Consider the following 27,445-nt stretch of genomic DNA (forward strand, 5'->3'; position numbering starts at 1 on the left):
TACAAATGTGAATCTTTAGTTGACATGTAATTTATTCCTGTTGTGGCCATTATTTAACAAAATTAATGACAAAACCACCTTGTTGTCTTTAAATCTTGTTTTAAACTACCCTCATATAACATTTTAAGATACAGTTTGTGTGGGTGTTAGTTTGGGAAGTTTGCTGATATTGTTCAATAACAAATATGTACCACAAATGATGTCTTATATGCATTACATCCTTGTCACTTTATGTATTTTATTTAGAGGAGTTTCTGATAATCACTTTTCTGTGGAACATAAGTCTATAATTATAATTATTTGTAGAAATGTGCAAATTCCAGCATTTTTTTTATTTTCATTGGTGCTCATTGGCTGTACAGCAGAATATTAGAAAAACTGTTTATTAGCTTCAGCGCCAAGAACATTTCCACTGCGCCTGTTAATGCATATTAAGGTATATTTTATGAAGTAGTCAGCTATAAGTGTATTTAGAAGAGGTTTTGAGGATTTGTTCGTAGGCTGCTGTTTTCCCAGCCACTGGAAATCTTGGGGGTCCTCTGTATTTAATTAAAAACTAACATGAAACAACATCTGTATTCCCTGTAGGTTGATTTGGTGATTTGAAAGGACCAGATTTTGCTACAATGCAGTCCAAGCTCAGACCAGAACATGAGAAGTAAGTAAAACAGTTAAATCATAAACATACCAGTTGGAGCGGATGAGTTAACTTCTTTAGGTTTTTATCTCATTGGTTGGTTCCTGTATTTACTGCTAGAATGTAACTATTAGACAGGACTATTATGAAACATTAGATCAAGGTAATTAACTTTCCAGTTGTGATATATTTATTTTTTTTGTATAAATAGCTGGACTTTATTTACAATTTAAGTGACATCTAATGGCAATTAGATGCACAGGATATACTTTAGGGGTCTCAGAATGTGATAAATGTGTTTTTTACACTTTTATCATGTCTGATCAATACACAGCCTGGTTGAATCAGCAGGCTGTTTCCTTATTGGACTTCTCTTCCACTGAGCCACAGTCACCCCAAACATTAAATCAGTACTCTCAGCTTCCTGCTTTCGTAAATTACAATTATGTAATAAAGCATTACAGATAGAATATTGTTTATTAATTGATGCTATTTGAATTTGCAGGTCACAAGACTCAGGTGTACTGACACAACATGCCCTTTGGTCAGTGGATCTCAGTTTGACACACTTAGACTGGAGCCCCGAAGCCACCCTGATACACTTCCAGGGACAATACCCTTCCATATGTGAACTGGACTACAACATATTGCAGCAAGAACTTCAGAATGTACCAAAGACTAAAGCCGCAGTGGACGTTGCCGATTTCTGCCTAGTTGAAGATGTGACTTCAGCTCGCTGGTTCAGAGGAAGAGTTCAAAACCGAAAGGAGGACTTGGTTGATGTTTTCCTCATAGATTGTGGAAACGTGCTGAGTGTCAACATTGCTCGCATATCTTCCTGTTCAGACGACTTGTTCATCCTGCCTCCAAAAATAGTCAGTGGATTTCTGGCAAATGTACTGATTCTCCAGAATTGTTCTCACTCTGTTGTTGAACGATACTTGTCAAGCCTGACGGGTAAAAATGTCACAGGTTTTATCCAAGCACTTCTTCCTCACAAAGTCCTTCTGTTTGAAGCGCCTGACATCAACTCTGACCTTGTTCGACATGGCTTTGGGAGACATGTGGACCGAGATACGTTCCTCCTCCTGGTTAGCATGCTTACAGAGGTGCCACTCAAACAAAACATGGAGCCAGTTCCTGACCTGCTCATTGAAAAATCAAGAGGCCAAGAATTTTGCTACAAATCATCTAGCTTGCAGGGATATCAGGACATGTTGTCATTCTGTGGGCCTAAATTTAGTTTTGGGACATACTCTAAAGTGCGAGTAACTGCTGCTGTCCATCCTGGGCTGTTTTACCTTCAGATGGCTGACACAGCAGCAGAGCTGTTGCAAGTTTCAAAAAAGCTGGCTGAAATTTGTGAGGACAAAACCAAAGGATGCAGTCAGAGGACTCCAGAGAACCTTGGTGTTCTGTGTGCAGTTAAAGGAAAAGATCAGAGATGGCACCGAGGCTTTGTGCAGCTCCTGCCAGCCAACTCTCAAATAAGAGTTTTCTTCATTGACTATGGTTTCTTTGAGACAGCAAAAATTGAGAATGTCCACAGCTTACCTCCTGAATTTTACTCAATGCAAATAATGGCGTTTCCATGCACACTTCCCCCTCTGGCTGACCAGGACTTGGTGTTCAGAACTCAGCAGATGAGTCTCCTCAAGGCAGGACTGCTCGGAGCAGTTCTCGATGTGGAGATTACTGGTTTTGATAAAGATAATCATTTGTACACCATCACAGTGCTGAGTGCCAAAGACAAACACCTGGAAGAACCAGAACCGATCCAAAATCTTCCCTCCGAGCCACTTTCAGATTTTGAGGAACCGTCCCCTCAGGATCGATATGAGAATTACGAGAAAATCCTGGGTGAAGCTTTATACAAAACCCTTGAAGCAGAGGAAATTCAGGTTGGCTCCTTTTTCATGGGCTATGTTGAGTATGTTCAGGATCCAAACCACTTCTGGATCAGAACCCAGAAACGCAACCAGGAGCTTGAGGAAATGATGGCCAAAATAGGAGAGCATTTCAGTCAGGTGAAGATGGATGAAGATGTACTGCTGAATCTGGAGGTAGGGGCAATGTGCTGTGCTCTGTACAATGAAGACTTTCATTTCTACAGGGGTGTGGTGACAGACATTCTCGAGCACGGAGCCGAAATCCTTTTTATCGACTATGGGAATGTTGAAAAAGTGCCACACAAGTTGATAAAGAACATACCCAAAACATTTGCTGGCATATCCCCCTTTGCTGTCTGTTGCACACTTGTGAACACTTTTCCTTTAGATGACGTCTGGCCTAGCGCAACATGTCAGTTCTTCAGAAAAGCTGTGTCCGGCAAAGCTTTGCTTGTCCACCTAATCCAGATGAAAAAAAACACATTTGTCGTCGACTTGTTTGAGATGGGAAGCGACAAGAGCATTACTGAGGCCTTGATCTCTTCCAAACTGGCTGAGTACATTCCATGTGTACCTGTGGAGAAAAAACAAGATGTTTTGGATAAAGCAAGACAGCTACAACGCTCTGAAACAAACATGAGAAAAGAGCAGCGGCAGGATTGTAAAGGAGAAGTGAGCCTGTGCAGAAATGAAACTAAGAAGATTGAAGTTCATTCTTGTTACAAAGCTTTAAAATTCAAGCCAGGGTTCGAGGTCTTTGTACGCTGCTCCCACATTAACTCTCCATCTGACTTCTGGTGCCAGGCTCTAGATGGAAGTCAAGCTTTGGAGAAGCTCATGGACGACATCCAGCTCCATTACTCAGCTCACACAGTTCCCCTCCATCCAGAAGAGTTGTGTTGCATTGTAAAGTCACCTGAAGATGGACGCTGGTACAGGGGCTTAGTCATTGGAAACAGGAAGAGCCGAGTCATTGTGATGCTGGTTGATTACGGTTCCATTATCCTGGTCACACCTTCTCATCTTCAGGGAATTATGCCAGAATATCTTCTCTTGGAAGGACAAGCTTTCAGATGCAGCCTTTATAACCTCATTGAACCAGCAGATCCAAAATACTGTGGCGATTGGAGTCCCCATGCATGCAACTTGCTGAAAAGTTTTGCCCTCAACAGTGAAGGTGTTCTGAAATGTAAAATTTCATCCCTGTTGAATGTGAAAAACAAAGGCATTTGCAACGTCGTTTCTCTCCATAACACCCAAACACAGCAAAGCGTTGCAAATACACTTATCAAGGAGGGATTTGCAAGAGTAGCAACTTCATTAACGAGGAAAAACTCTGATGTGTTCCCCGAGTCTTACATCTACTCTTCGTTTGACCTAAGTCCTGGAGATGAAGAACAGGTCTATGTTACGCATGTCAACAGCCAGTGTGAAGTCTACTGCCACCTCGAGAGGAACACAGAAATCATTGAAGAACTGGAGATTAAAATCTTAGAGGCAACTGAAAACATTCAAGCCAGGACAGGAGCTGTTGTGAGAAAGATGTGCCTCGCAAAATACTTGGATGGCAAATGGTACAGGGGTATAACCCTAAGTGTTCAGTCATCCCTGCATGTTGGTGTTTTCTTTGTTGACTACGGAAACACAAACATATCCGAGAGAAAGTCTGTCATGTTCATTTCCAGGAGGTGTGAAGAATTGTTGTATACGCCAATGCAGGCTGTAAGATTCAACCTCCATTCAGTGCCCACAGAGGAACTCTATGCAGATGCCCTGGAGTGGCTCATCAATGCAGTCCTCAATAGACTGGTGAGAGTTGTTGTGCTAGGAAAGAGGGATGATGGATCATTTGATGTTGAGCTGTTTGATGGAGAGATCAACATCAATGAGAAGTTGAAGGAGCTCATTTTGAGTCTTTCCCAGAAACCAGAGACTGCAGTCAGATTTTCTGTAAGCTGCAGAAAAACAAAAAATCAAAACCAGTGCAAAAAATGTGATATAGGCACATTCAAAACTCTACTAAAAGTGCACAGTTCATCTCCATCTAAAGTTAACGTCGCAAAACTGAAAAACACCCAAAATTATGCTCTTGGTAGTGCCCCAAACAGGAAGGCAATAGCCAAACAAGAACTTGTGCAAAATCAAAAGAGGACTGGTCCTGTAAAACCTCAAATCAAGTCCACAAGTGAAAACCAACATACAAAGCAAACACAGCACAGAACAGAAAAAGGAACGCACCAACTGGTGCGGCTGGCATACAAGAACATAGATCCTGGATGTAGGATAAAATGTTTTGTGTCCCACATTGACTCCATCAATAGGTTTTACCTCCAGGTGTCAGATGACGAATCTGCCATCCTGAAAATGGGCGAAGATCTCAACTCAAGTGACTTCAAAGATTCCTTGAAGCTGGCCTCACCTTTGACTGTCAGTGATGCTGTTTTGTCAGAGTTTGAGGAGGATGGAGCTCTGTATCGTTCAGTCGTGAAGAACCAGGAAGACGATTCCTCCTACAAGGTGGAGTTTGTGGACTACGGAAACTCAGCATTTGTCAGAAAGGAAAAGATCTACTTTTTACCGGAACAGTTCCTATCCCAGCCAAGGTTTAGCATACCATGTTCACTGATTAACACATGCACCTATAGAGCTGAAGCTTCTTTCATCGAAGCTGTGACAGAGAAGCCACTCTTGGTTGAGTTTGTTTGTCAGATTGGGGATCACTGGCAAGTCAAGGTTGAGCTTCTTGATGTTCTTGATGAAGAAGCTGAAAGCGATGCAACACTTAATAGCACCTCTGTAGCAAAAAGCAAAGAAGCGAGTCAATCACTTTTATCTGATTTCACTCCAAGTCCCTGTAAAAAGAATCTCAGAGAAGAAAGTCAGCAAAGTGAAAAGTACAGAGAAGCAGCATCCACCATAAAAAATGAGAGTTTGAAGCCAAAACCATCAGCCAAGCAGAAAGTCCGAAACACCAGGGGGAGTGGTCAAAGATACTACAGAAGAAAGCACAAGAAGTCCAAAACATCTTCCATCCCAGTCTCCAGGGACTGTCCAGATGTGTTCATCCATCAGACTGTTCAGGCCATAGAGACAGAAACTGGAACCATTCTTTCAGTCCAGAGTGACAGCAGCTTTTATGTCAGACTGACTAAAGAAAACAACTTGCTAACATCGATGGAAAGACATATGATGGACAACATAAAGAAGTTCAAAACTGTGCCTGAGAAGGATGTCAAAAAAGACCTGAAATGCTTAGTCCAGGCTGAGGACGGCAAGTGGCGGAGAGCTGTTGTTCAGCAGATACATGAGAGAAGGTTTGAGGTCTTCCTGGTGGATCATGGAATAACTGTAGAAATTCCAAGAGGGCCTGTCCCACAGCAATGTACCAACCTGGAAGAGGTCCCAAACCTTGCTTTGTTGTGCAAGATAAACAGTGTTGGACTCGAGGGGATTGCAGCTCATCAGTGCTGGTATGAAATGCTCAAACCGTTAGTAGGCACTGAGGTCAAGCTGATATTTGTCCAAATTTCTGAGGCTGATGAAATTTGGCTGGTTGAAATTGCCCTGAGTGAACTCTTGCTTATGTGTCAAATCAAGGCTTCATTGCACAAAAATGGAGACAAGACTGCATTAGCAGCTGAAACTCAAAATGAGGCTTCACCAGATGGATTCACCGCAGACACCAGCACTCCTCAGCTGCTCTTCTTTGCTCCCCTTGAGACAGACAAAGCTTACTCTGGCTTTGCATCAGCATTTACCACTCCCTATGAGTTTTGTGTTGTCCTCGAAGATTTACTCCTCATCATGGATAAAGTGTCTATAATGTTGGACAACCTGCCTGGCAATATGCCTTCTCTTCCAGAGGCCCACCTGGTTCCAGGTGCCTGCTGCCTGTTGATGTCTGAATCCAAGAACAAGTGGTCCAGGGCTCAAATCATTCACGTTGACACCACAGTGGTCCTGAAACTCGTCGATTATGGGCATCACGAGGTCATACCATACCATGACCTCTCCAAGCTGAAGCAGCTTCCAATAGAGCTTGCAAACCTCCCAAAAATGACTTATCCCTGCATTCTGAGAGGGGTGAAACCGGCCGGTGTGGACGGACAGTGGAGTGATGAGGCAGCAGCCTTCTTCCAGGACTGTTTGTACGAGAAAGATCTGCAGATTTTCTTCAGAGAGTTTGGCCCCAACTCCATCTGGAGAGTGGACATTGTTGCTGATGGAGTCCATATCGCCAAGAAGCTGGTGGATGCTGGACATGCAAACTATATAGATGTATTGCTTGGACGCAGGTATACTCTTCAGATTCTACTAGTAGTAAATTATAAGATGCATGATGTAGATTTTAACAAAACCATGCTATGTTGATAGTATATTTAAGATTTTAATGTGCATTGTTCTAACCTAAAGGTTTCAGGAGTTGAGTTCCTGTAAAGAACCTCAGGTTTGTGATACCGATGAAGAAGACTACAATGACGTTGAGGCTACTGATGAGTGCAAAGTGAACACCTCAGTCAGCTCAGAGTCCAGATCAAGTCAATGTAAGAAACAAATAGTTATAAAGACAATTAATAATAAATACTGGCTGTGGGAAGGTGATCTTTCACAATATGATATGCAGGTATTTTATAAAGTAGTTTTGCATAAAAGGCAACTTGTTCACTATAATATAAGACAAAACAAACTGGGCTTGAAGAAAGCTTTTACACTGCCTGGTAAAAGTAAGTCGCCTCTTAAAAAACTAGGTCACACTAATATCTTAGCTTTGATTAGTCGTTTGCTGTTGCATTTTTTCATCAAATTTCTGCATCGTCAAAAGACTTATTTCCGTCCAGCGTTGCATTAATGTTTGAAAATTATGTGTTTCAAACCCAGTTAGATTACAACTCCAGAAGTTGGATAAGACATGGACAAAGTAGAGCAGTGTTCATTTTCAGCCTGGAATCATTTCTACCAGTAATGACCGTGTTATTGATCTTATTTTCTTCTCCAACAGGTTTCCTGATGTGAAGAAAGCTTCAAGTGTTTGCTGCAGTGTTTTTTTTTTGTTTTTAAATCAGCCACACAACAGAAGTTTATGTTTAAATGTATATGTATTAACATTTAGCTGTATTGATTTGTGGCTGATTATGTTTGTTGTATTATAATTTCCTCACTCAACCCTTTTCATTCCTTAAACTTAGAAGTTTGTTGCTCTGGAGAATTACATTTGTTAGAGGCTCCTCAAATGTGATAATTAGTTTTTTTGAGATTTTTAGGTTAGCCTTGTTTTGTATGTGTATTTTCAAGACTTTTGAAGTCTTTCTTTATATTAAGTAGGGAGATTGCTTAAATACTTAACTAAGCGTTTTCTATTATTTTACTGGTGCTTGTCTGAAATAAACTTATTTTTGTTAAAATTACCTGTGTTTTCATTTTGCTCTTGGTGGTGTTATGGAACAAGAAACGTAAATGCTTCATAATCTCTCAAATTTTCCCTTGACGTAAATATGATTATATGTTCATATAAACTTATTTCCTATATGGTCTATTATGTTTTCCATTCTTCTTGACTAAAGTCGATGCTGCATAGATCATTTGTTAAAAATAAACACAATTGGTTATGAGCTTCTTAGGCTCATAACAGAAAAACCTAATTTAAAAAAAACCAACAAAAAAAAAAAAACCCTGAATAATCAAAACAATGTTGTCAGAAGTGGGATTCGAACCCACGCCTCCAGGGGAGACTGCGACCTGAACGCAGCGCCTTAGACCGCTCGGCCATCCTGACAGATACTGTGACGTATTGACGGCGATAATATTAAGCGATACAGTAATAAGAGTTGTCAGTTATATTTCTGGTGTGTCTGAAATTATACATATCCACGTAAAACTGGTGTAGCTACGATGACCCGCAATACTTTCGGTTTTTCTTTTGAATAAGCTAGTTTGTGGAGAGCCTATGACATTGCTTTCAGAATAAAATTTCCAAAACACGTTTTTTCCCGCGAGAGTTCTGGACATTTCGCGCTTCTAAAGCGCCAGTTCCATCCGCTTCCTGTTCGTTCTTTTCCGAGTTCTGTTTACATCGTGAAAAGAGTAAACGTATACTTTACTGTGTAATCTGCCCCCTCGTGCTAAAACCTTTTCCCTCATATAAAATATTTTGTGTTTATAGTTGTAACTCAAATTCTGAATTAAATTTGATCTTAAATTCATATTAAATTTGCCTTATGAATGTTTCAATTTTTAAAGATGTATGGCAGTCATTTTAATTCTGATCATTTTTATCTATGACATAAAAATGTGCTTACTTTACTTACGTTGGACACATTTACGCTGTATGTTCACTGTGACTTGACCAAAAAAAAGTTTTAGAAAATTTCTCAAAAACAAAAAGTGTTAAATTAATATAAAATAAAATTTAAAAAAGTATTGGATTTAAAAAATGTGTTTTATTCTAACAAAAGCTTAGAAAATTTGGGAAAAATTTAGTTTTGACAATATTTATATGAATCTTAATGGAAACTTGATAGCTGAGGTATTTGTGCATATATATTTTTGATATCAAATTAAATTTAAAATATATTTTGCTTGTTTGGCAGCGAAACAAGTAAACGTTACTTCTTAGAAAAATGATGAAAAGATGAAACATTATCAGGCCCCGTTGTTGAAAAATCTGTATTTATTAATGATTTACAAAAGGCTAAACATGAAACCATTTAAATGATTCAGTTCATTTTGAAACCTAGAGGGAGAAGTCAAGGAGGAAATGCTTGTAGTGATTCTACAGGTCGGTTACTAACAGCATTTTATCTCATCGTCACGTAGAATCAGTTTCATCTCCAGTCGATGAAAAAAATAAGATCCGTTCACACAGGATGGAGTCACTCAGAGTTTAAAGCTCAGCTGAAGAGTGTTGACACTTTGGGAAACCGTTTACTATGTGAAACCATCGCTCTGTAAAAAAAAGATTACCACAGTCAAGAGGTCCCAAATATAATCCACTTCTCTGAAATAAAAAGGTCTGCAGATACAGAGTAAATACTAAAATATGTGCATGTGTGTTTCACTTTTTCCTACAAGGTTTGAAATAAATACCTGTAAAGCAAACAAGCATTCGAAGAGAAGCTCTTCTTCCTTTATTAATATTGTGAACATTCATCACATTTTGAGTGGAAGTGTTTCTGAATTGAATTTAGGGAACAAATCAAATTAATTTCACACAACTCTGCAAAAAACTACCTTTAAAAGAACCTAAAACTTAACATTCGGAAACAAGGCGGGGAGGGGGGACACTGAAAACGAGAGGTTTGTTGGGTTTTCTGAATTGAAAATTCAAAGTTAATCACGGAAGCGTTCCGGTTTTCTTTAGTTTCCTGGAAGGTTTCCACAGTAGTAAAAAGAGACAGTTATGGACCGGAATATTTACAGTAAAGTTGTGCACTTACAGACCCCTTTACCATCCTCCAGCTCCTCTTAAGACGTCACAAAAACGAAAGAAATCCGCTCTCTGTCGCTACCGAGTGAAAAAACAGTGTTTCCTCTCTGAGAATTTAATCTTTAAAATAAAATAAAAAAAACGGATAAAATTAATAAAATACGCTTCTTTCTGCTGGCAAGAAGGAACTGAAAGTGAAAACAACAACAAAAGAGCGTAAAATATGATAAAATTGTTCATATTTCAGGAAGCTATTTAAAAAAAATTTAAACGAGAATAAATCTTTCTAAATCCCCCAAGAACCATTTTACAAACAAAAATATATCCCCCGTCTGTTGTGTTTCTCTAATCAGATATAATTAAACTTTTTTACAGTGCTTCATTATTATATAGCTGACAGACTCGGAAGAATCTGAAACTAGAACCGTCTGCCATGTTCCAACGATACCGCTACGTCGTAAAAATAAAAGGTGAACGGTCCAGTTATCTCGAAATAAAAATAAAAATCAGAACCGGTAGGAGGCTGTCAGTGTTTGCTCCATCTGGACGTTTCCCAGGACCTCCTTAAGGTGGATTTAAGGCGGCGCTGGGAGGCCTACTGCTTGGTGTTGAGCTCGTTCTCCAGTTCCATCAGTTTCCGGGAAGCTTTGACCTTGTTGGAAACCTCTTTCCCCTGAGAGAAGAGGCGCTGGCGCTCCTTAAAGGTCAAACTCTCCGGCGCGTCGCTGGGGATCGAGTTCTCCTGCTCCTGACTGAACACAGACACAAAAACACAATGAGAAAAACTCCTTCACAACACCAGAGCTACAGAAAAGCTGCTGCAGTGTCTCTGTGACGCCACCAGGGGGCGATCAATACCAACAGATTAAAAAAGGTGGATGTTTGTTTCAGTTAAAAATTACTCCTGGCATTTTTAAAAACTAAACATTTTTTACCTACTCAAACTAAAACTGAACTATTCTTATATATATTAGGTTTTTTAAAATATTAATATATATGTTTCTTTTGTAGATCACAAACTTTAAATGTTTTTTTCTACTTATTTTGTGGGAGATTTGAAGAAAATTGAAAAATGTTTAATATTTGATCTGTTTTCAGCAATAGAAACAGGATCTATGTCAGTCATCATTTGAAAACACTTGGCGTATTTAGATAAGTTTTAATACAGCAATTAAAAGCAGATTTATCAATATCAATACATTTAAAAAGGTGGATATTTTAATGTCATTTTTACAAACTAAAATAGCCAAAAAAAATATTTAAACAAACAAAGCAAGAACTATTTTAATTAAACAAGAAAAGTCTGCATTTTTTAGATCAAAAATGTAATTTTTTTTGATAACTTATTTCAGGCTTGATTTGAAAAAAAAAAACTGAAAAATATTTAATCTTTTCCCAACAATCTTATTTTTTTAATCTTTATTCCATTTACCCAGATACCAGAAATTTTATGATTAAAAAAAAACAAAACAAAACCTGGAAAAAAAAGTTCTACCTGAAATCCCCCCTTTAAATTTGACCCAACCTCCAGCCACTAGAGGGCAGCACATAACTCTGTTTTCAAATAGTTGGAAGAAATAAAAATCTCAATTTGAATAGTCAGGCACATTAATTGTAAATCAATCAAATGGTCTTAAAATAATTTATATTTATTATAATATATATTTTTATTTTGCTTATTTACACGTTAGTATCTGCTGCTAGCTTACAGCTTTTTCTTGGAAAGACGATGTAATGCTCACCTCTTTGTCCATTTGTCCCGCGGGTCGTTGTAGACCTCTCCTGATCCTACAACTCCTGTCGAGTTTCCAGTGTGCGAGTTAAACCCTGTTGATGTTCGGGCGCCACGCAGCAGACACAAACAAAGCAGCACAACATGAGTCAGCATTCAGGGAGCAACTGAAGCTATCTGAGGCGGAGGCTGCTGGGTGATGGCTGAGAGAGACTGATTATTTTTATTTTAAAAAACCTCTGAGCTGAGACCCAGCAGCCTCTCCATACAGTCTCTATTTTGTTATTTTTTCCCACAGACCGGTTTGAGCAGAAAGAAGAGCAGCGTTGAGAAGCGTTACCGCAGAAACATTCAGATCTCTCCAGGCAGGAAGAGGAGCAGTTAGAGCGCCGATCCAAAGCAGGAAACGGTCTGTGGAAGCGTGGGCCGGGATCTGAGGTCGTGGTCACCCTTATTGTGCAGCTGGTGACCCCGACCCGACCCCGCTCAGGAGCTCGGCTCATGTGTCCCTGTGTCTCAGTAACGACCTCCGCGATGGTTTCACTTTTAATTGGGAAAAACACCAAAACCAACCATTTCACAGAATAAGTTTTGTTTTTTAAAAGTCTAAAACCACAAACTGAAAGGTTCTTTAGGTGACTAATTAAAATCGGATTTCTTTTCTCTACCTCAGAAGATGACGATGAGCGCAACTTCCTTCTTCACAAAATGTAAACAACAACGGAGTGGCGTCAGATTTCAGCAGTTGTAGGATTTCTCTTTTGAGCCATTTCTTCCGCTAGTGCTAAACTCGCGCTTGTTTTGGTTGTATTTACCAGAATGCCCTGCGCTGTAGTCCACTTCCTGTTTTTGTTGCAGTCTCTGATTCACTTGTCGTTCACAAATGCATTTGAACCGCACCAGAGTTCACTTCAACTGAACAAAGACCTCCCAAACGAACTGCCAGGCAAACAAACAAGAGTTCTATTAAAATGAACTGAACCTAAAAGAGAGTCAGCATTTGACAGACATTTCACCTCGAGTCTTTTGAAGCAGCGGTTCTGCTGGACCTCACTCAGATTCGGGCTGTTTTCGTGAGGATTCTGCACCGTACGCGTTCACAAACTACACTGAAAGAACATCCCTGCTTCCTTTTCTGGATCTCCGTCCAGTTTCACAACAAAAGGTTCAGTATAAGAGTGAAACCCACATTGTTGGTTTTGGTCTTTTTTATGACAACTGGAAAAACAGTGAAATATGCCAACGACTTCCTCTTTAAAGAACAAAAAATGTTGGGATTTTCCAGCTGAAACAACATTTAGTTTCACCGCTTCAACCTGAGAGCAGGAAGCTTTCAGAGAAGCAACGGATGAATCTTTAATGGCTCCGGTTTTTACTCCAGAAGCAGAGGTACTCCTGGTAAAGATGTGGACATTTCCTCAAAGGAAACTCAACTTTAATTGCAAAAGTAAGGTTCCCTAAACATTTCATGAACCATTTCTGTTTTGATTTGACCAAATGTTTTATCCTCTTTAAAGACCCAATTCTAGTTTGAGGCAACCTGATTTTTATGAAAATGCTGATCCATAGCAAAGTCCTTCAAGATGTTTACGCGTTTCATGGATGGAAGGAAGCGTTTGACCTTGATACGATGGCTTCCTGTGTGACCAATGAAAGATTGGTCAACGATGGGGGCATTAAATCCGACTTGTCTTTGGTTAGAGTTGGATTACCCCAGTGTTGGCCCTAGTCATCGATTCTGCTCATGACAGTGCAAAGGTGCTGAAGGATCTGTTTTGGTGATCTCCACTTTTCTACTGAGACGTATGAGAATCAGCACCTCCAAGTCCGAGGTCATGGTCTTGTGCCAGAAAAGGGTGGAGCGTGTTCTTCGGATTGGGGACAAGGTCTTGGCCCAGATGGAGAAGTTCAAGTATCTCAGTCTTCTTTACAAAAGAGGAAAAAAAATACATTGATAGGCAGATTGTTACAGTGACGATACCAATCAATCTACGTTCAATAAACTCAACTATGGTCACAACCTTTGGGTAGTGACCAAAAGAACAAGATGCAAGCGACTGAAATGAGTTTCCTCTGCAGGGCGTCTGGTCTCGCCCCTAAAGGCTCTGCAAGCCAAACTGTCTAAATCACTAAACGGAAGCAGGATAAACTTTCATCCTCATCCAGTCGTGTTTGTAGTTTTAATAAACAAACCAACTGGAGATATGGGTAAGTTTAGGCGACTTTCTTTTGCCATTTTTTGACTATATCCGCGCTATATTCTCATTTCCACAAGACAAAAAAGATAAAAAATAGAAAAATCAATAAAGTATGTTTAATTTATAGAGCAGTGGTGCCCAAACTTTTTGCCAAAACTAGCAAATCTAAACTACCAGGCACAAAATTTATTAAATTCATCCAATTTTTTCTGAACTCTGAACATCATTAAAGAGGCTTCAGACTGTTGCCTTAATAAAAGAAAAACAGACAATTTCCAATGTTTTTGGTTGTTTTCTATTTTGTTGGACAATTTTTTACCATGTTTGACTTGGTAAGGGGCCAAACTAAATCATCTGAAGGACCAAAAACGGCCCCTGGGCCACATCTTGAGCACCCCTGTTAGAGGATTATTGTTGATAGTCTTGTGAAAAAACAAACTAAAATTTACTCTAAATAAATATTCAGTGCACAGACTTTTTCTCACATCTTTACCAGGGCTGCAAATAAACGCAGATGTCGTTTTGTGCTGGACTTTAACTCTACATGTTGGGTTTGTGCTCCAAGGCAATAAAAACGGGGGCCGTTTGGGACAGTTTCCATACAGACACAGCGACAAATGGTGAACCCAAACACATTCATCCAGCTGGCAGCTCCTCAGCTCCATCCCCCTCCCAAAAAACGAGCCCTCACATTCCTCTGCTGAGCCAAAACAGATGAAAATTACTCTGTGGAATCCGACCTCTTGTTGTTTTTTTCCCCATTTTATTAAAGTCACAGTCGAGCTTTCGGAGATGCCAGCTCAGTAAAACAAATACTTTTTTTTTTTTTGCATTCAGTCCAGCAGGAAAAAGCCGGAGTCTCAGGTGTTGATAAACCACCTGAACCTGCAGCAAAGCCCTCTGGGAGTTGTAGTCAGGTTTTAATGAAGCTGCAGCGACAAAAGCGACAGTTGAAAAGGAAGGACAGCAAAAATCAGCTGAAACTGAAAAAGTAGTTTTGGGGGGAGCAAATTAACTAGAAAAGAAACGAAAAGAAGAAGAAAGCTTGGCAGAGGCAGTAAAAAGCAATAGACATCAAGCCAGTGACTGAGGTGAGCTGCTGGCAGCCAGCGTGCAGCGCCGTGCTGTGATTGGTTTGTGAAGCATGCAGATTTGATTCGCTGGGCGGGGGAGGGGTGGTGCTGGGGGCAGGGAGGTGTGGGGTGGGGGCATTAGTGAGATGATTTTGCTTAATGAGTGCAACATGAAGTGTGTCTGAGGTCTCAGGTGTGTGATGGGGAGGATCGAGGTGCAGGCGGGAACCGAATCAGGACCTCAGGAATGGATTCAGATGCATTTAATTCTGCGTTTGTCTGAGCGTGTCGAGAGATTTTCCTTCAGCTCAACACTTTCTGAAAGTTAAGTGTCGCATATAAAGCTGCAACATGATATAGTAGATCCAAATATACAACAAAAAGAAAATTAAACAGTTTTTGTTTTTTTTGATGTTGTGACCGAGGATTTTTATCTGCAAACTATCAAAGTACAACTGAAACAAGAAAACCTTAACTCAAGATATAAACGTTTGTTTCAAATCAATAATTCCTGAATATTGATGAAAAAGTACTAGTTATAACTAGACAGAGACATTTGAACTTATAACATGGGAAAAATGTATTGAATAAACCAAAACAGCAGCCATTTCGTTTAACAGTCGTCAAGTTGAAATGCTAAACAATCTCAGACAAAGGCAAGTTTTCACTGCTGCTGCGTTTATATGAAGTCATTTTATTTACTGAGTTAGAGATGGGTGTGAAAAGCCAAATCTCCTTCCCTTTAAAGCAAACATCGCTAAGCAGAGCCTAGCAGGAAGTGGAGGCGACTCCTCCATCCCTGTTCCCAAGAAGCAACCAACCAGACAGAAAGGAGGCGGCGAGCGACAACACCAACAGTACTATGATTGGCCTCAATCGTCTGTACCAAACGAGGTGGCGTGATTATCGATTGCTTTTTTTTCTGTTTGAAGAAGGGGGGCGATTGGAGGAAGATGAGGAGAGGGAGTGGGAAAAAAAATTACCAAGAAGGAAGGAAGGTGTTCAAACTGGGGCTGCAGCTAATGATTATTTTAATAACCAGTTTTCTGATCGATTATTCTGACGATTAATCGAATTTAAAAAACTGGACCATTCTGCAGGTTTTTTATTTAACTACTTTAGGATATTTCATACAATATTAGAAATGCCTAGAAATGTTAATGCCTAAAACGGAATAACACAGAATTCCTTTAATAAATGTCTGATGGTTATCTTTCGGATTAGCGATCAATAACTGGACAGCAAAACAGGCTTTTATAGAATTTGAACCTAAAACTACAGATAGAAGGTTTTTTTTTATCTTAAATGCAAAATAGATACATTTTTGGCCAGTTTTGGGTTATTTAGTGCTTCATTTCAGTAATCGCTTCACAATTAGTTCTTTCAGCCTTACTATGTTTTTTTGTACAATTTTGACTTGATTACTCTTCTGAGAATGATAATTTTTTAGCAATTGGCCTTTATTAAATGTATAATCCAATTAATCGCTTACTAAATTAGTTGATGATTATTTCAGTGATTGATTAATCATGATTAATCATTTCAGCCCTAATATGTTTTTTTGGCTAATTGCTCCTCTGAGAATGACGATCTTCCTGAAATTGGTCTTTTTTTCAGTCTGTATTCTCCAATTAGCGATTAATCGATTACTAAATTAGTTGATTATTTCAGTAATCGATTAATCGATTCAGCCCTAGTTCAAACACAAAACAAACAATCTGATTGGCTTAAGGAGAGACGAAGGAATTCCCACAAACAAAAGTAAATTAAAGTGAACGATGAAACGGTGGACAAAATCTAGACAAACACGTAAAAGAGGGAAAATCTAAGAGCTGAAAACCCTGAAGGGTAGGAAATGACAGATGAGTGGATGGAGGGAGGTCTGGGAGTTTAGAGGCGCCTGGCTCCTCGCTCCGGCTCTACCTTTATAGCTTCCTGGTGGGGGGACGGAGCTGGGTTTGGCAGGAAGGGGGGGGCCTGTACTGTTGGAGTTGTTGGCTGGCGGTTGGAACGAGCCAGACAGGAAGATGCCATCAGAAAGAGGGCGGGGCTTGCGCGCAGTGGGCGGCGGCTGAGGCCGGCTCTGAGTGGGCGCGGCGGAGGCCGGGAGGTCGCCGTACGACTTCCTGGTCGCCGACAGCTTGGCCTGACCTGATTGGCCGCCGCTCCCTGCCGAGTAGGCTTCCTCCTCGTCTTCGTCGTCGCCCGCGTACGAGACGAATTTGGCTGTGTAGAGCGTGTCGGGCGAGATGACCTGTGTTTTGAGGTAGGAGGTGTTTCTCTGTGGTGGGGGCGGGGGGGTGTTAGTAGGGTTGTGGGGGGCGGGGGGGTTGTAATCCCGAGGCAGCGGGGGCCGATACAGACCGGCCGGCTCATCGGGCGTCAGCAGCTTTCTCTCTGCCTCCTCGTGCTGCCGCCGCCGCTCGGCCTCCAGACGGGCGTAGTACTCCTCCTCCTGTCTCCTCTGGGGGAGGGATAACCTGTTAGTAAGCTCCGCTCTGATTGGCTGCCACCAACACTGGATGCTAACACGCTAATTAGCTAGAAACACAGCTAGAAGCTATTCAACAAGCAACCACCCACCTCTCTGTGACTCGCTTTGACAAACTAACCCTAACCTGACTCGCGTCTGGAAACGCCGCACAACCGACGGTCCAACATCGACGGCCTCAGCTGGGACATTTTATTAAAAACTACGCGAGTTTTTCACCAAAGTTTTAGCTAGTCAAATTTAAGACTTTTTAATGCTGTGTTGATTGAAATTTAAGACAAAAAACTAAATATAAAGTATTGATGGAGGTAAAAAGCAAAAACTGAAATCTTAGGGGTGAATTTGTGGCTCTTGTATTTCTTTCTAAGTATATTTGCAATGCAAGAACAAAATCTTACAAAATATTTCTGGTATTGTTTTTAGTGTAAATATCTTCGCACACTTGAAATAAGAAACGTAAGAGTAGCTTTTAAGCAAGAAATAGGGGTTTGTTTTAAGTAAATAATTCCTTAATATTGATGAAAAAGTACTTGTCTTATTTCAAGAGTACCAACATGTTTGCACTATAAACTAGGCCAAAAATACTTTGTAAGATTTTGTGTTTTTGCAGTGTGGGTAATTTTAGCATTTCAGTTAAAGTTAGAATAGCAGCTAATGCTAGTTGTTTGCTAACATGTTTTTGGAAGCAGCTTACCGAATGCTAGCAGATAAGCAAACGCTAACATTTCACCTCACTGTAGCTTTGAAGCTACTGTTCCCTTGTAGTAGCCTTTTTGCTAATTATAGCATATTGATGAAAAATATGTAACTGCAGGTTTGCTACTGATAGCAACATGCTAATGCTAGGGTTTCTGGGAATGTTGGCAGCTTCTAAGTAAAAGTCTTAATTTTTCAGGTTCTTAAAACATGATGGATCTGAAAACAAACAGGATCTAATCAACTGAAACTGACTGGACAGAATGTGGCTAACTTTGTCAAGAAACTGATTTATTTTCAAATATATATACATCAAATATATATACATATCTATTTATGTAATTTATTGGACAATTTCCTGAGTTCATCTTTCGTTTCAACTATTTAAAGGGAGTAAATGTGAGGAAAATCTCCCCAATGAGGCCCCCGAGTTGGAGCTACAGTCGACCCTGACCATCAGTTACATCTAAGAAAAGTCCTGAAACTTGATAAAAATGTTTGGATAAAAGGTTCTGATCCAACTCCTACCAGACCCACCGGGTCGTTCCCTCCCTCTCTGCATCTTTGCTTTGTTCGATCAGGCTATATTGTAGCGGATCTCAGTTTACATTATGAGGTTTTGTGGCTTTTTCTTCCAGCTTCCAGGCCACCCTGACTCCTAGCATCTCGACTTCAGAGGATGAAGCTACGCTGGTGGGGGAGAGATTTGGATTTCAGGGTCTGCTCCGGGTCTGATGTGAGATTATCTTCCATCTCATGTGGCGAGGGTCGGATCCGATCTGCCTGGACAGTTCGGCCTGAAGAACCTGGGAGGGATTAGCGGCTGTGTGGGCTCCGGGTTTATGAATATGTTTGGCACGGATGAGAGAGGCGATATTAGCTTCTCTAATGTGTGTGGGGTGAATGGTTTGGGGGAAATGTTTGGGTGGAGAGTGGGCTGCATTCCCTAAACACACGTTTGGATGCTGGATGGAATGGGAATTAAAAAAAATACTAACAAAATTAAAAACTCAGCTCTCCCCCTAAGAAAACTGCACCTTCCTGACAACAACATGATGGGGAAACTCATGCTTTCTGGTGGGTGGGAGCACAAAACATGACACAGCAAAACGTCACAGAGGGTGGGAATGCTCAGGATGACAGCATGCAACGGGACAACATTACATTTAATAAACAGCATTAAAAAAATACAAAATAAATGAGATTTCTACCAGAAAATGATGCTTTTAAATAACCAGTGGTCTCATCACGGTGAAACAACAAAACATGGACGACATTTGTTACAACAAGCAGCACAAATCTGCACGATGGTATGAAACGAAACCGCTGGTTATTCAAAAACAAAAATATCTCATCAACTTAAAAGAAAAAAGGTTGATTATATGATTGCTGCACACTTTATGCAAAAAAAAATCTAGTTTATGTAAAAAAAAAAAGACACACTTAAAAATATTGAACAGAATAAGGAAAAAACCTAAAATATTTCTGAAAATAAACATTTATTTCAAGTATTTAAATAAGTGTGCATAAGTTGAGGATGTTTGAAACTCCAAGAATTAGACCAATGCCTTTAAATCATACCCAGTTTATCATAAATGTGATGAAGATTTAAACAAACTGAGCGTCAGCAGCTGCAGTGCCTTCACAATCAGCTGTCCAATATGAGCAGCGTACGGCAAGCCATCTTACCATTTAAAAAGAACAAAACTGATCTCTATTTCCCATTTAAATTACGTGAATAATTAAAAGATTTTGGAAATGTACTTTTTGACATTTGAATGCATTTTTTAATGTAATAAAAATGACTATCGTTGAGCAGACGATAGACTATCATTAAGTCATAAAAATAGAGCATAAACAAGCAGATTCTGGCTTCTTTTGTCAGCATAATCGTTGTGAAAGAGAATGTAATACTGGTGAAATGTGGTTTGTTGCTAATGCATTTTAAAGTTACTTAGTTTTCCTGCATTTATATTAAACTGATTTAATTAAATTTCATCAAACTCGAATTAGCAATTTGAAACCTTGTAATACTTCTACCTTAGCTCGTAGCTTGGAAACGTCATAAATGTTAGTGACTCGTGTTTCAGCTGCTTTCTGCTGAGTTGTTAGAGCAGTTTAGATTAAATACCTTCTTAAAAACAGGATTTACATTAACGCCACCATATTGGTCTAATCCCAGGAATTTCAGAGAAAAATCTTAAAGTTTTAAACGTTCGCCATCTTTAAACGAACATTTTCTAAGACAGACGAACCGACCTTTTCCTCTGCCTCTCTCTTGACTCTCTCCTCCTCCCTCCATCTCCTCTCTTCCTCCTGCTTCACCCGCTCCTCCGCCTCCCTCTTCCGAATCTCCTCCAGCTGCTGCTTGCGCCGCCGCTCCTCGTCCTGCAACTGGTTTTTCACACACAGACACACACACAAACACCACGCCATAAGGCAAACATGCAGACAGGGAAATAATTAGAACAGCAACAACCACCGAGTTCCAATCAAGCAATCTGAGATTATTTAATCTCGACTTTCTGGACGCTAACTTGAAGTAGCATGTTACATAATGTCTCAATCTGCTGCTCCAGCACAGCAAAAACACAGAAACGCACACGTCCGACCATGCAGACACCAACATGCAGCAGCAGCAGCAGCAGCAACCAAAACAAAGCAGCAGCAGTAAAGCTCCAACCTTCAGGACTTCAATATGCAACATTTATCTCAGAGAGCTGCAGAAATGCAGTTAAACCAGTAAAAACATGACAAACAGACCCGTTTCTTTTGGCTGGATGGCGGCTAAAGGGTCAGTTCAACCAAACTATAAATAGAGGAAACTTTCTTGCATCATGTGGAAAAGAAAAGACAATAAAGTGAACAAAGAAATGTTTAGTGAACTAACATCAATTTAAAAAACTGCAGATTTTTGCACATCATGAATATCCTACTAAATAGCTTGCTCTGATTGGTCAGCTGTAAGCCCCGCCCACCAAGCTGTACCTGCTGCAAACAAATTTACTGGAAGTTTATTTTAATCGTCACAAAAACAGTGCAACACTGAGAAATCTAAAGATCTAATGGGAGTTTTAACTCAGAGGTTTGGTGTTAAGTATTTGTGTTAAGAATGATATTAACATTTTAATTCTCTTCATTTTTAAGCTTTTTAAAATATGGAAAAAAATAAATACATTTATATCAATTTTTATTACATTTCTATTTAGTATGACTTGAATTTTCTTAAAAATGGCAAAAATGCAACAAATATATTCAAACAATAAAAAGGAAATAAAAAAATATAAAAAATGTGAAAAATAAAACCATATAAAAACTAAAATTACATTTTATTCAGAATTTGCTTCGGTTCTCCATTTTTAAGCAAAATACAACATCTTTATTGCAATGCTTGTTACATTTTGATTTAATAATTTTATTGAAGTATTTATTAAAAACGCATCAAATGTGTAATCTACAAAATAAACGTAAAATAAAATGTATTAAAAAATAGAACTATAAAAAATATACTTAAGCTTTATTTATAAATTGCTTTTTTTAAATTCTGTTCTATTTTTACTGTTTATTGAATATAAAGCTATACAGAATAAATTTGTGTTATTGCTTCTTACATTTCTATATATTATAAATTGTATTTTATTAAAGAAACTTTGCAAAAAGGAAAAAAAAAGAAACATATAAATGGGAAACTTTTTTTAAAAATGCAAAAAATTTGAAAATTCTATTAACTCACCATAAAACTAAATAAAAATATAGAAAAGAAAAGAAAATGAAACTTTTACAAAACTTTTTTTATAGTTTAATAACTTTCACTATTCTCTGTATTAATCCTGATTATTTTTCCTGTTTATGTGGTGGAATATGAGCGTCCAGGCAGACGCCTCTCTCAGCCCCCTGCAGGTTTTTGTTAGTAAAACATGAATTAATTAAATTTGACCCCGTGGTTGAACAGACCCTTAGATAAAACGCTCAGCCAGTCGTGCACAAACAGATGGATGAACAAAAAGATGGAGAGATGGATTCAGGGACGGCACAACGACATGATCCTCATGCATGGGTCTCCATCGGATGAATCCAGCCATGCAGCTTCTCCCTCCATATTCACTCAAAACAAACATCACCAGCAGCTTCTAGGCCTTTTTTAAACCCCAAACTTCCCCCGATTTTTCCCTCGTTTTTGATGTTTTGAGTGGACAAAGAGACGGAGCGCTTCGACATCAAACATCCCAGAACCGGCTGCTCTTTAGCCCCCCAATCACTCAAGCTAACCCCAAAGAAACAGCAGCTGTGGATATTAAAATATGTGAGGGGAGACAGAAAGGAAACGAGGGCAGGTGGGCAGCCGAGACAGAAAACAAGGAGTGATGCGAGGGCAGGGACAGGAAACGCGCCATTAACAGGAAGAACATACCAAGTCTAGAACAGAGATAGCTGGGACAGCAGTCTGCTGCTGCAGAAGAAGAAGAGAACCAAGAGTAAGAGAGGGAGGGCGGACAGAAAGAAAGAAAGAAAAGGAGGAAGGAGGGAGGGAAAATACCAAAATACTGAGAAAAACGTGGAGGAGTGGAGGAGATTTTATAAATTTAATAAAAAAGGAGGAGAGGAGGTGGAAACGGAGGAGCAAAATATGTAAGCAGGAGGAAGGGGACATTAAAGTGAAAACATTACTGAAGCTCATTTATTAGTGGCCATGGACTGGAAAGATGTTAATTACCTAAACATAATTATATTCCTATTTAGAGACTCAAGATGGAGAATTTTTTTATACATTATAAAAATCAAAAACATTAATCACATTTCTCCCTGCCAATTACTCACCTGGCTAATTAAGGGTTAAATAAAACAATACAAATTGTACAAATTATTGATTTGGGATGGAAATAATTTTCATGATTTTGATTTTTCTTCACATTCTGACACAATTTGGCGTCACGGCTTTGAAGGAGCTGCATTCAAAAATCTATTTAAAAAACATTTTGGGGGTTTAAATATCTATTTATCTAGTTCTTTAGTTGAAGATCAAAAGGCATTTAAGAATTTTTCTTTATGTATATAAAAATATATCAAGTTTACATTTGCTTCCTCTTGTGCATCTTCTATTTGCACAAAAAGTCAATTTTTACAGAAAAAACTCAATAATGCAAGTCAAACTTTAAAAAAACATTTAACTGAATACTATTTCCTATCACTATTTTCTATACTGGACATTTGACTTGTACTCTAAACACAGTAACACAGCGAAGGTTTAGAAAAGAGAAATAAACGAATAAAAAAGGAACATTCATAATAAGTTTGAACCATTTCAGGATTTTACTGTTTATTTTACAAGAGCTGAGGCAGCATGCATAAACAGTGTGTGGAAAAACAAATATTTCTGAATCTCATTGAAGCAGGGAAGAAGCAGCTGATCCGAGGCATTGATTAACTAATCAATAAGTTTGAACGCCTCCGTAAAAGTTAAAATTTATCTACAGGTCAATAAGTTAGCTTGATTTTAGGAAGAAAGTAATTTTTCCCAAAAATTGGTGTTTGCAACTGAATTAACCAAACAAAATCTGGACCAATTTCTAATTGCTGAACAGTCAAACACGGCGTTGGAGGTATGGTGATGTGGGCTGAAGTGAGTCAACCACAAACATGTGAGGTACTCCATCTTCAAATACAATTCAGAAACATTTTAAATAGCCCAAAGGGAAATAAAATGTTATGGTATCTTAAAGAGTCAGAGTAGATCTCCTGTAGCAGTCAGTGCTGCAACAAATCAGAAGAAGCTTCTGACTGAAGACTGTATTACGACTGTAACAACATGCTAACAGCTCATTGTCCAGGTTTCAGGGACAACGTTTAAAAGTAAAATGTCAAGCATCAACATCAAGCAATGCTAATCCACCTCATTTGCTGTTGCCACATCTTTTTTAAGTCTCTGTCAGGCCGTTTGGTTAGAAAGCCAGGCAGAAACAAACAAACAAAAAAAAACTAAAATAGGAGGAAAAATAAAGAAAAAAGAGATGCTAAAGTAGGGGATATAATCAATGTAGAAGATTGTTTCACTTTTCTGGGATTTGGGGTCAAAGTTCAGGTATCGTTTGCTTTACAGATGTGTATAAATACCTTGTTGCCATGGTTACGCACCATAACAACTGTCTGAAAGTTAAACACTAAAAACAAGTCGACCCTGAACCCAAAACTGGTTCATCAACAACTCTACAACAGAAATGGATGTTAATGGCCCAGTCAAAGTCCAGATTTCAACCTTCTTAAATAATATCCACAACTGAACTGAGGAATGTAGAGAAAAATGAATCCAAATAAGACGAGAGCGATATAGATCCTCTTTCCACACACTGTTCCTGCATTTCATCTTTAGCTTTCAGTTTAATTTGGTTAAAACTGGATCAAACTTTCTCTATCAGATCCCTGCTGCTGTTGGGTGTGAGGAAGCCGATTAGCAGAACCGTTGCCCTCCTTCCTGCCCATACCCGGCCATCCACCCTTCCAGCCAATCAGATTTAAGCAGTGCAGCATGGCGAAGCGATGACAGAAGCATGTTGCAGATGCACACTGCGCGACATTCACGGCGGAGGAACCGGTTTCCTCCTCTAGCGACTGAAAAGGCGGTTCTGTTTTTCTCCCCATCAGCCTAATTTTCCCGCGACTCGCCCTTCCTCGAGCCGGAGCTGCGGATTTGTTTCTGGACTCTGAGCTGATGGGTAAGGCGGCTTGAAAAAAACAGAAGTCAGGTTTAATACTGCCAGACAGCCTGCGCACATGACAGAGTGGGACCTCTTCCTCCAAGACAAAATCCTGCTTTCCGCCATTTTAAAACATGGCGACCGACCGACTGTTCCTCCGTCCGTCCTTACCCTGGCTCTCTTCTCGGCCTCCAGCCTCTGCATGATCAGCATGGCGTCCATGTCCTCATCGTCCTCCTCCTCCTCGTCATCGTCGCTCTGTTTGGACTCCTGCAGCCGCTTCTGGAACTGCCACTCCAGCATCAGCTTCCGGAGCCGGTCGCTTTCTTCCGCCGTTCGCTCCGGTTTCGCCTGAGAAACGGCAAGAATGTGAAACGAGAACCTTTGAAGTGGGGAAAAAACTCCAAGCTGGATAAACTTGAGTGCTTAATGGATTCTAAGGTTTTATTGAACAGATTATGACGAGTTTATGGTTCATACAAAACATGTTTTTTTACATTTCTTTGCACAAAATCATTCTTAGATAATCAGATTTTCGTCTGCTCTTTAAATCCAAATAAGATGCTGCTGGCCATGCCCCCAAAACTAAACATTACTCTCACACGTGAAAATGGCTGCAAACAAATGTGGAGTTACACAACTGTACATCTTTGAAAAGCAGAAGTGGAGCCTCCTGTACAACCAACAAGAATGCAGTAAGTGGTTTCTGGATGGTAAGTCAACAGCAAAACACTCGTCTTTTCCAGCAGCCATTGTACAGTGGGTAAAACCAGCTGACCAAATGTGCTGGAACTCAGCTTAGGTTGCTAGGTAACAGGCAGAACTTTGCTGGGGTTGCTAGGTAACAGTGTGGTGCCCTGGAATGTGACTTAAACATAAATTTAAGACTTTTTAAGTAAAATACACAATAATTGATGCAACATTGGTTTCTGAATTATTTTTATTAATGTCAAAAATGTTTATTGGAATATTCTGAGTTGCTTGTTTATTTTCATCTATTAAAATCACTTCGATGGATAAAAACCAACAAGTGAGACAGGAAAATATTATTTTTTGATTTAGCTAAACACAGTAACTGTTGTCCAATAATTCTCCTGTATTATTTTTAAAACATTTTAGGTTAACAGAGAGCGCTGCAGTTGGTGATTAACAATAATCATCATAAATCATATCTTTTTACCTGGAGCTCCTGGATTTCTTTGTCCAGCAGATCCACGATGTGGAGCTGCTGCTGCTTCTCGGCCTTCTCGCGGGCGTCTCTCTTCCAGGGATCCGGAGACAGGCTGTCGCTGGTGGACAGCTCCTCCTTGCTGATGGTGATGTACTGCAGGTCACGCCGCTCGATGGTCCGCGGCTGCTGCTGAGGAAGCAGCTCCCTGATCACCGTGTCCATGGCTGCAAACGTCCAACAAAATGATTCGCTTTACAGATACAAATCTGAAAACTTGTGGCCAAACGTGCAACTTTTCCCTTTAACAATAGGAATCAATTCAGAAAACAAGGAAGGGTTTTTAAAGATTCCATTTTTCAAAAATGGGCTCCTTCAGTTCCACCCGCCGCCATCTTGTTTTACAGCTTCTATTAATTTGGACTTTGAATTTAAATCAACTCTACAACAAAATATTAGGGCCAAACTACAACTTTGATTTTTGATGAGAGGAACAAGAATATGGTCATAAACAAACTTCCAGAAAACTGCAAAACAGCTGAAACACTGAGTCAGTTTAGAGCTGCTTTCAATAAAACACAGACCAACATATTAGAGGTGAATGATTTTAGTGACTCATCTAAACGTAATGTTTGTTACACACTGAGAAAAAGAGTCAAATTAATTTTAAAAAATGTTGGTGGGCCTAATTCTCTTCTGTACATTGTTGTGGTAAAAATGTGTCTTTGTGCTGATATTATGACTTTATAATCATAATAATTTATCATATTCTGGCCCTAAAGCTCATAGGAGGGATTATTAAATAAAAATAAAAAAAAACTTCTTGAAAATATTTTCTGAAATTTTGTTTCTGAAATTTTTCAGAAACAACAAAGTAAGAAAAAAATATATATATTAAAACTGGATCTGGTATGAAAAAAAAGAGCTGATTTTATTTTTATCGTCCTAAAACAAGGAGATAATTTTACCGGCAGAGTTGGCGGCGGCGGGCGGCGGCACGGCGGACCGCGGCAGGCTGGACAGCTTCTCCGGTCTGGAAGGCAGCGGCTGCGGCTGGGGGGCGTGGTAAGGCTGGGGCGGCGCCATGGAGGCCATGGGCGGCTGGTGGTGAGGAGGCGGCATGGCTCCACCGTTGTTATGGGGCTGGACGGGCATGACCGGGTTGGCCCGGATCTGACCCAGCTTCCTCTCCTGCTCCCTCCTCTTCCTCTCTCTGGTAAAAACAATAATAATAATTGCATCTATAAAATACCAACAACAACCTGCTAAACAGGAGAAAATACAATTTTCTAAACTAATTATTACTCCTCACTCATCTGCTAAAAGATGTAAATGTTATTAATTCGGATGAACAGCCAGGAGAGACTGGTTTAAATTATTTTATCGTATTGCTGTATTTTACATCTTTACGAATGAAGGAGTGAAACACAAAAATAATTGTATTTA

The 27,445-nt window shown here is 39.6% G+C and overlaps 2 protein-coding genes and 1 non-coding gene across 3 annotated transcripts in view; 1 reads left to right on the forward strand and 2 right to left on the reverse strand.

Annotated features, from left to right (window-relative positions):
• The window catches only part of tdrd15 (tudor domain containing 15), a 9,039-nt gene extending 1,111 nt beyond the window's left edge, over nt 1-7,928 (forward strand). The window contains exons 2-5 of the mRNA XM_007573256.2: nt 589-658; nt 1,143-6,821; nt 6,940-7,070; nt 7,526-7,928. Coding sequence (XP_007573318.1) covers nt 627-658; nt 1,143-6,821; nt 6,940-7,070; nt 7,526-7,539 — 5,856 coding nt within the window. The 5' untranslated portion in view covers nt 589-626 and the 3' untranslated portion in view covers nt 7,540-7,928. The remainder of the gene's footprint in view (nt 1-588; nt 659-1,142; nt 6,822-6,939; nt 7,071-7,525) is intronic.
• A 288-nt stretch (nt 7,929-8,216) lies between these two features.
• On the reverse strand, nt 8,217-8,299 carry trnal-cag (transfer RNA leucine (anticodon CAG)). Its single transcript has one exon. It is a non-coding gene; the product is annotated as a tRNA-Leu (tRNA).
• Nucleotides 8,300-9,175: 876 nt separating this feature from the next.
• Nucleotides 9,176-27,445, reverse strand: part of afdna (afadin, adherens junction formation factor a) — a 109,203-nt gene continuing 90,933 nt past the window's right edge. Inside the window, exons 31-38 of the mRNA XM_016661302.1 lie at nt 26,968-27,240; nt 26,012-26,226; nt 25,003-25,182; nt 22,551-22,589; nt 20,399-20,533; nt 17,104-17,416; nt 11,692-11,776; nt 9,176-10,701 (exon numbers count right to left, since the gene is read on the reverse strand). Coding sequence (XP_016516788.1) covers nt 10,545-10,701; nt 11,692-11,776; nt 17,104-17,416; nt 20,399-20,533; nt 22,551-22,589; nt 25,003-25,182; nt 26,012-26,226; nt 26,968-27,240 — 1,397 coding nt within the window. The 3' untranslated portion in view covers nt 9,176-10,544. The remainder of the gene's footprint in view (nt 10,702-11,691; nt 11,777-17,103; nt 17,417-20,398; nt 20,534-22,550; nt 22,590-25,002; nt 25,183-26,011; nt 26,227-26,967; nt 27,241-27,445) is intronic.

The sequence above is a fragment of the Poecilia formosa genome, unplaced genomic scaffold, assembly GCF_000485575.1.
Source record: "Poecilia formosa unplaced genomic scaffold, Poecilia_formosa-5.1.2 Scaffold322, whole genome shotgun sequence".
Classification (NCBI taxonomy): domain Eukaryota; kingdom Metazoa; phylum Chordata; class Actinopteri; order Cyprinodontiformes; family Poeciliidae; genus Poecilia; species Poecilia formosa.